Here is a 15,191-nt window from a genome sequence, read left to right as displayed (position 1 = left end):
TAAACTAATGAATTAATATTCATGATGATGTTTATTCATGCATACTCCGTCTGCACAAATGATGAGTAGAGCTAGTTTGAATGAGTCAAATGAAAATCCATTCCACCATTTTGTAATTGGTAATTTTGAAGTAGTGATAGCTACTTAATTAGTTCTTTAAAGCTAAGTAATTATTGTGCCGTGATCAAGTAGAAGACCCCATTTTACATTTGGATTATGGTGATTGGGTATGCTTGGTTTGTATAAGACTATGAGATTTTATGTTTGGCTTCCTGTGTGTGAATCGTCATGGGTCTCGTGGCTTGATGTTGATGGCAAGTCTTCCCATAAACTCTCATAATCCGTGACGTTTTGCAATCTTTGTCAAATTAATTAAAATTGACGTTTCTGAAACTTCCTGCTTAAGAGACTTTAAATCCAGACCTGTTTCTTTGTATGTTCTCATTTTCAATTATAATTGGGTTGGAAGTTATAATAACTCGAAAATTACATCACAAAATCTTTAATACGTAGATAAAAAGTAATAGAATATGAGTCTTATTTAGCCCAAAACTAATTGGTAATAGGTAGAGAGTTCCAAGATCTTTTAAACTATTAATATAAAGACTTCCATTCCGGCATGGGATAATACTCTAACATGCCACCTCCCCCGCCCCTACTGTGTGACATCACTCAAACTAAATAAGTGGCCAATACATATTACAATATATTGAGTAATGTGGAAGCATGTGTTGACGTTGGGTTCAACACGTAGATATTCTGCTCTAATATCATAATAGAATGTGAACATCCAACTCAAAATCAATTAATAATATTGGATAGAAATTTTCAACATCTTTATGTCTAGGAAATAGAAAATGTAAGGATATATATTGGACAAGCCCTTTAAACTATTCATGCAAAGCCTTCATTTTCAGTGTGAGATATTACTTTCAAATGCTACTGTTTTCTGTTGAGTTGTATCTATTCTGTGGATTGCTCTGTTTACCATATAGGCTTACCGCGTGAAGATGGTGATGATGGCAAGAATGGTCCAACCGACCCACATGTAAACTTGACTCAAAATTAGAGATCAATGCATCCAGCCCAAGCAATCCAAAACCAAAATGTGAACCTGAGGAAGAGTCGAGCCACGAAAATAAGAATCATTTGACAGAGAGAGAGAGAGAGAGAGAGAGAGAGAGAGAGAGCATAAAAAGATGTCCATAGGGAGATACTTCCTTTACATCATGGGTAAATTTTCTGTGAAAAAAACAAAAGGGTCAATTATTCTGTGTGTTTCTGGTGACCCAATTTCAATTGTTCATATTACTCTTGATAGTGACCCATAACGGACTTGTGTGACATTTGCTTTTTTGCAAGCTGGACTCGTGTGTGTATGCGCCTAATTATACTTTATTTACTGTTCACCTAATGCAACTGTGGACATTTTGCTTGAAAGTGCTACTTTTAACCATGCCTTTGGTGGTTAATCTACCTACTTTCAAGAGATTAACTCCTTAATTAGTTTTCTTAAGAAGGAAGAAATCAGCATGATGAAGGCACTTCCAGTTGACGAGACCCACTCAAGGAATTTCTTTGCAGTGGTTTTCAAATTTCCATCAATATTCGTTTGTTTCACGACACACTTTGAAAATTTGGACAACCTATGAAACATAGCCATGTAGGAGGCCTAAGCTCTAAAGAAGAAAACCACACTCTAACTGCAAAATTGAGAAACGAAGAAAACAAAAACACGTTTTATTAACAAATACCATTTCCTACCAGAGTTGAACACACAAGACCGCATAGCGCAGTGGATTAGCGCGTTTGACTTCGGATCAAAAGGTCGTGGGTTCGACTCCCACTGTGGTCGATTTGTTTTTTTTTGTTGAAGTTTTTATAAGCCCAACAACCCAACCCATTCAATGGACGTAAAGAGCTTGGCCCGTATACAAATTGATCAAACAGCCCATAGTATTTCCTCAGCATATATGCTTTGCTCGACGCATCCTACTTACTATGATAGTAAACCTTCAGAAACCCAAAATTTCTCAGAACATATGTATGTTTCAGTCGCACAGATTTCGCCTGGAAACTCCACCCATATGCATTTTGCAGGACTTTAAGTTTGTATCTTTAACTGCATCAACAGACTCGGAGGGGTGAACCGAGGATGTAGATTCGGAGGGGTGAACAAGCAACACCCATCAACTGAAGAACGTCGTGGGTCGGGTGCTTAGAACAGGATAAAGAAAGAAGCTTTGTTTCACATTGCTGACAATTGACAAACCAGCTTCCCAAATCAGTTTGAATGCGTTCATAGACAGATACGAATCAATTTACATAGCCCTTTGTGGGGCTCGTGTTGATTACTTCGCGAGGAAACTCCTATGGAAGTTCACTATGAATCTTTAAGAAGTATAAAAAAAGAAATTATTATTACGCGAATGCTTCTGTTATTGTTATGTTTAGGAGAGGCAAAACACAAAACATGCATCAAGAGAAGCAATGGGAAATTACAGGCATTGAGCATCACCGAAAAGCCAAAAAACCCGCAAAACTTGGTGATCAAGCAAATGATGATCACTTACAGGACTGGATACGGTTATGATCTACGCTTTGCACTCACTTGTGATAATAAAATGGTTTGACTAGGAAGACGGGGCTGGATGTTATCAACTTTCTAGGGCAAACAAAGTTGAATGTACCTAGTGATGTTGATTACTGAAATGCTATGCTTTCAATTAAGAAAACAAAGAGTGAATAGGATAACCGGCCAAATTAATCCCATTGCAAATGCTCAAACAATAATAGAAATCAAAATCAGCATTAAAATCCTGGACCAACAAAATCATATTTGGAATAGTGTCTACAATGACGAAATTACGGGAAGAGCTAAACACTTTAAAATGGTGTCCTTGGAATATCTTATAATGGGCAAAACACCCGATTTCCTTCATAATTGAATCCAACATTATGCTTTGATTGCAAACTTCCTCAATGGGAAGTACATCTCCTTCTTCTTCTCCCGTTCTGTCTTCAAAGATGCCTATAAAAAACAATTCAACTGAATTAGGATAAATAGATTTAGCCATAAAATTCGACATAGACTGACAATGATTCTGACTGCTAAAGTTCACGCCACAAAATAGAGAACAGCGAGTGAGAGGTGGGGAATGAATGAAAAAACAATAACAGCAGTTCCGCTATTCCCAAAAAAAATGGACCTTGCGTCTATCAATTATAAGTCAAGACAGAAATAGAAGGAAATTTTTTTTAAAAAAAGTGCTAGAGCAGGGGCAAGTGCTTAAATAACAGTTGACCGAAACCGCTAAATCTAGTTGCAAGCATCTTAACTAGACGAAACAAAATTTTGCAATGAATCTATATTATGGCAAGTTAATTAGCTTAGGAAGTTTAGAGATAGGTTATACAGAAAAACCATCAAGTCACATAGCCATACTCTTGGAAATAAAAGTTGCTGCATTTTTTCCCTCTATCAGTCAAACCAGGAATCTAATAGTATTGAGAAAATCACATTGGTGCGAATCAAAGATATTGAACCTTAGAATTACCACATTATGAAACCTAGATTAAACAATTGCACCTAGATCCTAAGTATATACTAATGCATATTTGCTTAGATTCGTCCTTGAATACAATTCAGCAAGCAAATTCGGTCTCTTAGATACCATTTTTTATTATAACATTTCTCACAAAAACTGGATTGGGTAAGCGAATTCAACATAATTAAAATGAACTCATCCACAACAAAAGAAATTATTATTACATGGCTCATTGACATTTCATGTTAAAGCAAAGAAAGAGCATAACAAATGCAGCCTTGCCATCTATCCAAATTTCAACAATTCTAAAACCATGGGCATCCAAATAACTATGCAGCTTAATATCAACGAAAACCGAAATGGGTTTAACTGGGAATGAAAGATTAATAGTACCTGATGCTTGGTCAGACGCCTTCTGATGGCCCTGGTCTTCTTTGGGCGCAAATCCAGAGGAAGAAACTTCTTGTTCTTGTAGACTTCCCTTAGAGCCGCTTTTTGCTTCTGGGAAATCACTGTCAACACCTGTGCTATTGAAAGCCTCACCACCTTGCTGAAACCACAAACACAAAATTGTAAAAAGAATTCATAAATCAACAAATCAACATATAAAAATATGAGAGAGAGAGAGAGAGAGAGAGAGAGAGAGAGAGAGAGAGAGGGTACATTTTGGAGAGCTTGTTGGGGGCTCCACCGGTGACCTTGGCGACTCGGAGGAGGGCAAGCTCTGCCTTCAGATCCTTCAGTTGACCCAAAAGCTCTGCCTTTGTCTTGTTTCTGAGCTCGTGGACCTTGATCCTCGCTTTTTTACATAAAAAAGAGTTCACAAAAATGAAAAATTAGAACGACCCAGATTCAATTGAAGAGGATAGTTAAGGGAAAAAAGAGGAATTTGGTGCATCTTACCCATTGCTGCAGACTGTGTTGCTCTCTCTGGATGAAACTGAAGGCGGAGAAGAGAGTGAACCCTAAAACACGGCTGCGGTTTTAATAACTCTGCTTCTAAAACCCTAATTTAGGATTGGGGCCAATCACTGAGCACACGTGTCTAGTGGCACGTGCGTATGTAGTTTGGATGAGCCCTTGAGGATTTCCATGTAATTTTAGGCTTGCCCATTAAATTTGGGCTTTGGGTTGTATTGTCTACTTTCTCTTCAAGGACCATTGAGACTAAAATGGATAAGGGTTTGGTTTTGAGTCTTTGAATAAGTAACCTTTTTGGAATAGCTACCATGGCCCATGACTCACCTCAGCAAGGGTAGAGGGCTCAACCTGATTTTGCACAAACATAGCTACTTTTCTTGTGTAGACTTTTTACTCTATGTGTTGTGTATCTTTCTAAAACACGTGTTATAATTTGAGTGAATTTATAGTTACTTCTTGAGTTTTTCTCCACACCATACAACGCATCACGTTTGTGCATTTATCTTCCAAGCCACAACTTTTCTACATTTGCATTAGGGCTACCACGAGCAATTTGGTTGCATATGTCTTGTATTCACCAAGGATCACACTCTAGTTAGAGTTCATTTGGGAGGGCCAGAATCACTTTTGGGGAGAAGCACCTCCCACGTGCTTCTACATATAATCACTTTAAATAATTTTAAGTGATTATGAGGAGCCCCTAATCTTGTATTCACCATAAAATCACTTTTAGAGATTAAATGGCAAAGTAATTCTCCATAGAAGTGATTATTGATTTATCCAAAATCACTCCTAAACCCTAAACCCTTAATCTCTACTTGAGACATGCGGGAGCAAGTTTAAGGAATTATATATATAAGATTCACATGCGATCTTTCTAAAGCAACAAGTGGGATAATTTATCTTCTTTATAGAGATATTCACAGAAAAATTTATTAGGTGTGTCTGTAACATTGACACCTCGTTTTCCTCATTCATGTATATAATATAGGTGGATGACAAGTTTATATTTCAGTTTATAATATTTATAACTAAAGAGCATGCTACAATACGAATGGAGTGTGACACTACATGACTCAAGTTTGAATTTCCACGACAATATGCAATATGCAACACTGTAGTAAACTGCAGCACAAATGTATCTTTTAGTGTCTCAAGTTTGAATTCCCACGACATTATAGTTGTGTATGAAAAAATTTCATTTTCTTTTAATTTAGACTATCACTTGTACTCTTTAAAAAAAAAGATATAAATCTTAGGACTTGTTTGGGATTATTTTGATACTTTTGTTTAGTACATACTTGGTCTATTTTTGTTAGAGGTATGTAAGAAATTCAATCCAAAATTCAGAAAACATTTTTATTGAGCACCATTCTTTCAATGACAAAAAGAAAATGCATGTAAGCGCTTTATCATTTCAACGATAAGATGAAGTGTTATGAGATGAAAAATGTAGGGGTGGTGGCCAGTTGGATTCACTCCTGCTCATAGTCGCTACGTTTTTGTTCCTTATAATTTGAGCAAAATTGTACTTATATTTATTTTTGTTTCTAATAAATAAAAAAAATACTCTTAGTTATCTGAAAGCGCTTTTATCATTATAAGCATATTCATGCTCTATGGCAAGAGTCAAATGTAAAACAATGATTCTTATATATAAATAAAAGAAAGAAATAATGATGTAACAATAATAGAAGTAGTTCATAAAGTTTTAGGGCTAGCTAGGCTAGCCTAACTTCATGGTGCTAGTAGTGGTTGTAATCATACCAGATAAAGATGAACACAACTTTAATTAACCCCACCTCTCAATTAAATTGTAAACAAAATATTCAATCAAGAAAAAAATAAATAAAAAATAAAAAACACAACTTTGAAGGACCAGATGAATCATGAATCACATATCTTCTAGTACTATCATCCTCTATTCCTTGCTCATCTCAGCTACCAATTGATCCCAAACCATTTTATGAGAAATGTAGGAAGAGTTTTTCTAGTGCACAAACTCAGCTTGTGAAAAGTGATAATCTGATGTATATTACTCGTGCATTCAGTCATAACAATTACAAGGATATATAGCAAATTGTACAGAAACATATATGGAAAGAAGTAATAACTACAGCCTAAACTACAGGGATTGCTGGACTAGAGAAGGAAACAGAATCAATTAAAGGTCTGCAGCAATCTACTCCTATGATTGAGATTTGATATCGTAACACTCCCCCTCAAGTTGGAGAGTGAAGGTTCAGAACTCCTAACTTGCGAATAATCATATTGAAGGAATCTCTTCCAAGTGGTTTTGTGAAGATGTCTGCCAACTGGTGGGAAGAAGGCGTGTATGCAGTAGTAATCATCCCAGATTGAATTTTCTCTCGTACCAAATGACAGTCCAACTCGATATGTTTTGTACGCTCATGAAAAACTGGATTCGCTGCTATGTGTAGTGCAGCTTGATTGTCACAATGCAAAACAGCGGGCTCTTGAATATTGACTTGAAAATCTTGTAACAAGTATCTCAACCAAGTTATCTCACAAGTTGCATGTGCCATGGCTCGATATTCGGCTTCGGCTGAAGAGCGTGAGACAACATTCTGCTTCTTTGTTTTCCATGATATTAGTGCGTCCCCGAGAAAGGTACAATACCCAGTGGTAGATCTTCTTGTAGTTGGGCAGCTAGCCCAGTCAGAGTCACAGAAGGCTGTCAGCTTTAAGTTGTTTTCTGAAGGAAACAAAAGTCCTTGGCCGGGTGAACCCTTTAGATATCGCAAAACTCGAAGTACTGCCTCAAGGTGTGGCTTGCGTGGTTGGTGCATGAATTGGCTAAGTGTATGTACTGAGTAAACAATGTCTGGCCTGGTTATAGTAAGGTATATGAGGCGCCCAACAAGTCTCCTATAGTGAGCAGGGTCATGTAACAAATCACCATCAGTTGGAGTCAGCTTTAACTTTTGCTCCATGGGAAAATCATATGGGCGTGCTCCGAGAAGACCAGCATCTTTTAGAATATCCAAGGTGTATTTTCGTTGAGAGATGACAATTCCACGCTTGGATCTTGACACTTCAATGCCCAAAAAGTATTTAAGGTCACCTAGGTCCTTGATACGAAATTTTTCATGAAGGACTCCCATGAGAGATTTAATGGAGGCTGGATCATTGCCTGTAATTATAATGTCGTCAACATAAATCAATAAAGCAGTGAAAGATGAGCCATGTGACATGGTGAATAGAGAGTAGTCTGCCTTGGACTGATTAAATCCCGCCATTTTTATAGCGTTGGAAAATTTGGAAAACCAATTTCGTGATGCTTGTTTAAGTCCATATAGTGACTTGTTGAGTCGACACACAAGATTCTCCCCCTGTCGACGAAAGACCGGTGGGGGAAGCATATATACTTCCTCATCAAGATGTCCGTGGAGGAACGCATTTTGGACTTCGAGTTGGTGAAGAGGCCAATGTCTAGCAGCAGCAATAGCAAGCAAGCATCAGACAGTGACAAGTTTGGCGGTGGGGGAGAAGGTCTCATGATAATCAAGGCCTTCTTGTTGGGTGTAGCCTTTAGGCACTAACCGAGCTTTATAACGCTCAATGGTGCCGTCTGAACGATGTTTGATTTTATACACCCATTTGCAACCAATGGGCTTGTGACCATGAGGCAGGGACGTAAGGGTCCATGTGTTATTTTGCTCCAAAGCAGTAATCTCGGCAGTCATGGCTTGCTGCCAATTGGGGTCATTTGCAGCTTGATCATAAGAAGTGGGCTCTGTTTGACTTGAAATAACAGCTAAGAAAGAACGATGTGCGGGTGATAGACGTGCATAAGAAACAAAATTTGACAAGGGATAACGAGTACCTTTCTTAGAACTTGGCATAGAGTCGGACAATGGAACTTGGGTATGCAACATAGCATGAGACACTTTATAATCACGATGCCAAATAGGAGGTCGTGTAGGACGAGTGGAGTGACGGGTTGGTTCCAGAGGAGGAGATGGGAGAGCCGTCATCGAGGAATCTGGTTCTGTGGGGGCGGAAGCGATGGGAAGAGTTGGAGGAAGAGAAACCGGATCCGGCGCGGCAAGAGGAGTGGAGTTATGGTGGTCCGCATGAATGGTGGAAGAATTATTAGATTCATCCACAGGAATGACAGAAGATGACTCCTCCACTGAAGGATGGGATTGATCCAGATGTTGTGAAACATCAGGTTGATGAGGAGATGTGAAGGATGGATTCATATATGGCTCATGAGAAGAGTCTATGCATGGCAAAACAATTGGGTTTGGCCGTGTGTTACATGCAGAGTTTGAATAAGGAAAAACATTCTCATAAAAAATGACATCACGACTAGAGGAAAATTGTTTCGTGGTGAGATCATAAAGGCGATATGCCTTTTGCCCGACAGGGTAGCCGATGAAGATACAACGACGGGCACGTGAGTCAAATTTCTGGACAGGATGGACGTTTGTGGCATAGCAAAGACACCCAAAGACTCGCAAGTGATCCAATGAGGGTGCACGATCATAGAGTAGTTCAAAGGGGGACTTTCCTGACAACAAAGGAGTGGGCATGCGATTAATTAGATAGGTAGCAGTAAGGACACATTCACCCCAAAAGATTAAAGGAACATTTGAATGAAATCATAAAGCACGAGCAACATTTAAAATGTGGCGATGTTTACGCTCAGCCACTCCGTTTTGTTGAGGAGTATAGACACATGTAGTTTGATAAAGGATGCCATGCTCCATAAAAAAATGGGCGCATAGAAGCAAACTCGCTGCCATTGTCAACACGTATTGCTTTTATATCGCGATTAAATTGAGTACGAACAAAAGCATGAAAAGATTTTAATAATGGCTGAGTTTCAGATTTGAAGCGCATCAAATATAACCAAGTGCAACGAGTATAGTCATCTACAATGGTTAAAAAGTAGCGTGCACCAAAATGAGAAGGAACTTTATGAGGTCCCCAAATATCACAATGAATTAAAGAAAAAGGTTCAGTAGAAGAAATTGAACTTCTACCAAAAGGCAATCTAGTTTGCCGTGCATAATGACATGCATCACAATGATGAGAAGAGTTAGAAGAAATAGCTGGATTTATTTTAGTAAGTAATTGTAGGCGAGCAGGTGAAGGGTGACCGAGACGTTGATGCCAAAAATTTGATGAAGTGGAAACGTGATTTGAGGATGGGTGAGTAGGAATAAGGTGAATATAATAGAGTCCGCCATGTTGTTTACCCAAGCCAATTGTCTTCTTCGTTGCCAAATCCTGCAAAAGACAAAAATCAGGAAAAAAGAGGACACAACAATTCAGAGATTTGGTAAGCTTGCTAATAGACATTAAATTAACTCTAAAAGAAGGGACACAAAGAACATTGTGTAAAGAAATATTGGAATCAAAAGATATGGACCCAATGGAATGTATTGGAGCGTTAGCGCCAGTAGGTAATTTAACAGATGAAAGAGTCGATGAAGAAGACGATTGAGAAAAAATTGAAGGTTGGGATGTGATGTGATCCGTTGCACCACTATCAAGAATCCAAACCTGTGAAAAATTATTGGAAGAAACTGAATTTTGAAAATCAGAAAAATAAGAACTTGCCAGACCAGTAATGTTTGTTTCCACGTGATTGGCAAAGGTGGAGCAAAACTGATCCATGATCAAGAGTAGAATTTTGAGATACAGAGAGCTCTCAAACAAAATAATAAAAAACGACCATAAGGCTAAGAAGAAATCAAATCGTGGTGAAGGTCCCAGAGCCTATCGCTCTGATACCATGTACATAGAAAAAGCTCTGCTGACATTCATGACTTAACAAGGGCTAGGAGCCACAATGGTTCTTCTTCTTCTCGGTATCCTTTAAGCGACTGGTTATCGGAGGCCGATCGGAATGTTTCTGCTAATACAATATTGCTCCCTCCCCAAGTGCCCTCTAAGCCTAGACAGTTGATGATCTCAAATGATCACTCTCCTGCTTTAAGGTCTTCTTCCACTCGTTCTCGTCACCAGGTAACATAAGTAAATTCTTTGTTTTTTTATTCTTTTTAATATTTGCTTTTGGAGAATTGAAGGCATGCATCAAAAGTTATTTGACATAATTGTAGGTTGTTATTTTGAGGGTGTCACTTCATTGCAAGGGCTGTGAAGGAAAAGTGAGAAAGCATCTTTCTAAAATGGAAGGTATATAATTAGTCTTCCTAATTTGTAGATAGTGTTGTAAAAGAAGAATAAGTAAAGAAGAATAGGTGAAGCCCACATAGCCAACTAACATCCACTAAACCTAACCACACACCCACCAAACCAAACCACTACCCAATTGTTTGAAGAATATTAATGATGTTGTTGATTGAAGAATATTAATGATGTTGTTGATTGAAGAATATTAATGATGTTGTTCATTGAAGAATATTACTGATGTTGTTGATTGAAGAATATTAATGATGTTGTTGATTGAAGAATATTAATGATGTTGTCTACCACTTATATTGTGAGGTGAACAACCAATGTCTTAGGCCTATAAATAGATACTTCCATCAAGAGAAGTTCACACATATAGAAGAGGAAGAGAAGGAAGGAATGAGTGTGAGTGAGTTGAGAGGAAAGAGAGCAAGAGAGAAATTCTCTAAGAGAGAAAATTGAGTGAGCCATACATATTGTAAACACAAAGTTGTAACCCTATTATTTTACATAGTGGAAAAGTTACTGCTGCTGCTCTCAGGGGATGTAGGCATAGCCGAACCTCGTTAAATACTGTGTCTCATCTACTTTACGTGCAGCTCAATATTCGCACATATACTAGTTCATTTTATAACACGTTATCAGCACGAAAAGCTCTCAGGTATAATTTTTGTGTTGCACTATTATCTATACTACTAACCCTTATGTTGATGTAAGGAAGAAAAATAGTGGAGGAGCTGTGGTCTGCAAGAGAGATATACGAGCAAACCAACTGTGTGCAGATTACAGGTGGAAAGCATTTGATTTAAGAGACAAGCATGATGCCTTCCACAAACGATAATAATATTATCTGCTATACTATTTGATCGTGGTGTTGATGAGAACCCACCAATAATTGCCTTTACTTTACCGCAAATTTACTTTTACTTAAAGTAATATAATATATTATATTTACTGTATGATGTAGGTTTATTACCCATACAACAGTATTTATTTAAAAGGGTGGTGCGGGTTTATCGTCCACGCCTTTACTTCTATTTAAATGTATGGAGCAGAATTAGTGCCCATACAAGCACAATTTACTTTACCGCACATTTAATTTTATTTAAGGTATGGTGCGGGATTAACGTCCATACAACAAGCAGTTTAATTTATGAATTTACTTTATCGCACATTTATTTTATTTACTGTATGGTGTAGGTTTATTACCCATACAACAATATTTATTTAAAAGGGTGGTGCGGGTTTATCGTCCACGCCTTTACTTCTATTTAAATGTATGGAGCAGAATTAGTGCCCATACAAGCACAATTTACTTTACCGCACATTTAATTTTATTTAAGGTATGGTGCGGGATTAACGTCCATACAACAAGCAGTTTAATTTATGAATTTACTTTATCGCACATTTATTTTATTTACTGTATGGTGTAGGTTTATTACCCATACAACAGTATTTATTTAAAAGGGTGGTGCGGGTTTATCGTCCACGCCTTTACTTTTATTTAAATGTATGGAGCAGAATTAGTGCCCATACAAGCACATTTACTTTACCGCACATTTACATTTATTTAAAGTATGGTGCGGGTTTATCGTCCATACCAGTAATTTATTTACCAGTAATTTATTTTATGGATTAATTGTGCTGTATGATGAGTTTTTACAGTATGCAGATCAGGACCAGAAGTTCCTTGATCCTCATCACACAATTACATAAGGACTTGAAGATCCTTGATGATGATGTTAATATGAGAGCTGGCAGTCTCTCCGGTACTATATTTGTAAACATGTGATTGGACTTGAGGGTCCTTGATCCTTGACATGTAAATAAGGACCTGAGGTTCCTTAATGATGTAACAGTACCGTATTGGTTCATAATGCCGTACACATGGATGATAACTGTACTGGCAAATGTACTGTACACATGAATAGTGCCGTATACATGAATAGTGATGTATGCATAAATATTTACCATTTTGGGTAAACTATCACCATTCAAAAGGGAACCTGCAGTTCCTTAAACTCATGGATGAGCAATTAAATGAGATGCCAGAAGTTCCTCAAGATATGGACAATTATGTAAGGATTTGAAGTCCAGAAATATGTACAGAAAATTGTAAAAATGTCCATACCATAAGAATATGTGATTTTGGCCTGAAGTTCAAAATCTAAGGGGATTGAATGTCCATACCATGAGAATATGTGATTTTGGCCTGAAGTTCAAAACCTAACAGTGTTGAGAACCTGAAGTTCCAACAATTAAATGGACAACCCTTGAGGTATTATTGCAAATTGTAGTACGCCACATATTTCTTTGGCATAAGAGAATGATGAATTTAATAAAGTTCGATTCTGTTATAATCGACACCTCAAGGAAGAAATATATTTTGTGAATTTCGGTTGTTAAGAATACACCATGAAATGGATAATATCAATATAAACCTCAAATGATGAATTGAGGCTCCCCACACATTTTGATATATCTATGAGAAATCCCGAATTTGAGATTGTGGGTATATAGTAGTTAATGTTCTTCACTACTATATTACGATATTATCGTAGCTTTTACTCAATTCATATTTCATGTCCATTTAAAAGGGGCAAATAAATTCTGAGTTTGTGTTTAGCCCAGGCCAAAAGTTCCGGGCTCCCATACGTTGAAATATAAAATTTGGGAGAGTCGATGTGGTTATTTGAACCTATAAGGCACAAGGTTCCAAACCGTCATTTTGAAAAGACGTAAAAACCACAGGTACAAATTTTAAGAATGTGCGCAATTATTATAACAGGAAAGGAGCAAGTTGAAACGCAGTTGCTCCAATCAAGTTTTGCAAAGGCCATATCTATAGGAGGAAATATGGCTACAGTTTCCAGGATCCCAATATTATCTCAGATCCCCATATTATCTTTTTCTTTCCCAGATTCCAAAACTTCACGTGGCCTCCATTAAATGTTTGTCGGCACTTTCGGCGTTTTCAAAGTATTATTTTCATCAAAAGCCGATCTTGCTTTACGGATTTCACGGAGCTACTTTTTCAAAAGTACCACGAGAATCTCGCAATTTTCCTATGGTTAATTTGAAATTCACCGGTTCTACCTATTCATTGTATTTGTGTATAAATGTGTTACTAACGAAATTTTCTTTGCAGAAGACATCCAGTTTTCTCCATACCTAGTGATGCGATATCTACTTGTTTTTCTTATCAGTGAGCACTTAATATGCCCGAGAAGCAAGACTATCTCTGATCATCCATTCAGGAAGCGAGACTATCCCTGATCACGTTTCCGCTACATCAGGAAACTGTGAAGGCGATCTTATGCTCTAATCTCCGGAAGTCCTTCTAGACTAGGAGATATGAGAGCTTATTGTCTGCTCCCACCAGCTTCCTTCCCTGATTGCTTACCTTCTCTTTTTACATTTTTTCTCTTTCTATAACTTTCTGAGGATTATTTGTTTTTGACAGAGAAAAGAGTTGTGATTTTACTATTGCAGGATATAACTAGATCATCAAGCGCTACATTTACTGGGCCGATACAAGCTTGAATGATTGAGAAAAGTTTCTCCCACCTAAGGATGTAAGCAATACTTGTGTTATTTTTTGTTTATATACTTATTTGATATTTTATCTTGAAAGGTAACCAAATGGGAAGATAAGTCCGTTCCAAAACACTACTACAAAAAAGCAAAAAGACGACGGTAAATCACCGTCGTGTATTTGGTTTTTCAATGGTCGTGGAATCCACCGTCATCTTTTCCCTCATAAACCACGACGCTAAATAACCGTCGTTGTTAAACAATACAACGTCATCAAAAAATACAAAACGACGTCTTTGTACTGCAAAAAGATCTAAAAAAAGCAATCGAGGATGATAATAGACGACCAATTCTCTAAAAAGACCGTCGTTAAAAAGGGAAAATATGACACATATTAAGAGAACAAGGCCGCAAGATAGACATACAACGACGACAATAAAAATACGCCGACGTTAAATATAATTTTCACGACAATAAAAAATATGACGTCTTTAAATACATTAGAAGACGACGTTATTGATACCTACTACGTCGCACATATAAACACAACCGTCGTACAATTAATTTTCCACTTCGATTTTTCGATAAAAGATGACGTGGAAATAGTTGTCAGTGTCATTATTTACGACGTATGTGTTTCTATAGTAGACGTGAAAAACTAAACAACGTCGGTTACAAATATATGAGAGTCGTATTACAAAATTTATACGTCCTATTTTCAGAAACAAACAACGACGATAAATATTAGACGTTGTTAAATAAAACAACGTCGGAAAAAAATAAAAACAGACGTGTTTAGTCTGCTAAAGTTCTAGAAAATAGTCGAGGATGAGAATAGACGACCAACTCAAAAAAATCACCGTCGTTAAAAAGGAAAAATATGACACATATTAAAAGAACAAGGCCGCAAGATATACATACAACGACGACAACTAAAATACTACGCCGTTAAATATAATTTACACGACAAGAAAAAATATGACGTCTTTAAATACATGAGAAGACGACGTTATTGAAATC

General features: G+C 37.3%; 2 protein-coding genes and 1 non-coding gene across 3 annotated transcripts; 1 reads left to right on the top strand and 2 right to left on the bottom strand.

The window, feature by feature from the left end:
• TRNAR-UCG lies at positions 1,782-1,855 on the top strand. Its single transcript has one exon. It is a non-coding gene; the product is annotated as a tRNA-Arg (tRNA).
• Positions 2,747-4,575, bottom strand: LOC18774739 (60S ribosomal protein L35). Its single transcript, XM_020567509.1, has 4 exons — positions 4,452-4,575; positions 4,212-4,347; positions 3,942-4,098; positions 2,747-3,031 (listed from the first exon to the last, which is right to left on the bottom strand). The coding sequence occupies exons 1-4, from the start codon at positions 4,453-4,455 to the stop codon at positions 2,957-2,959; spliced, it is 372 nt and encodes a 123-aa protein (XP_020423098.1). The 5' UTR covers positions 4,456-4,575; the 3' UTR covers positions 2,747-2,956.
• LOC109949504 (uncharacterized mitochondrial protein AtMg00810-like) lies at positions 6,692-7,729 on the bottom strand. Its single transcript, XM_020565265.1, has one exon. It carries the CDS (start codon positions 7,727-7,729, stop codon positions 6,692-6,694), a length of 1,038 nt encoding a protein of 345 aa, XP_020420854.1.

The sequence above is a fragment of the Prunus persica genome, chromosome G6 (assembly GCF_000346465.2).
Source record: "Prunus persica cultivar Lovell chromosome G6, Prunus_persica_NCBIv2, whole genome shotgun sequence".
NCBI classification, from domain to species: domain Eukaryota; kingdom Viridiplantae; phylum Streptophyta; class Magnoliopsida; order Rosales; family Rosaceae; genus Prunus; species Prunus persica.
The sequence above is the reverse complement of the archived record's forward strand: the minus strand, read 5'-3'. Positions and strand labels throughout refer to the sequence as shown.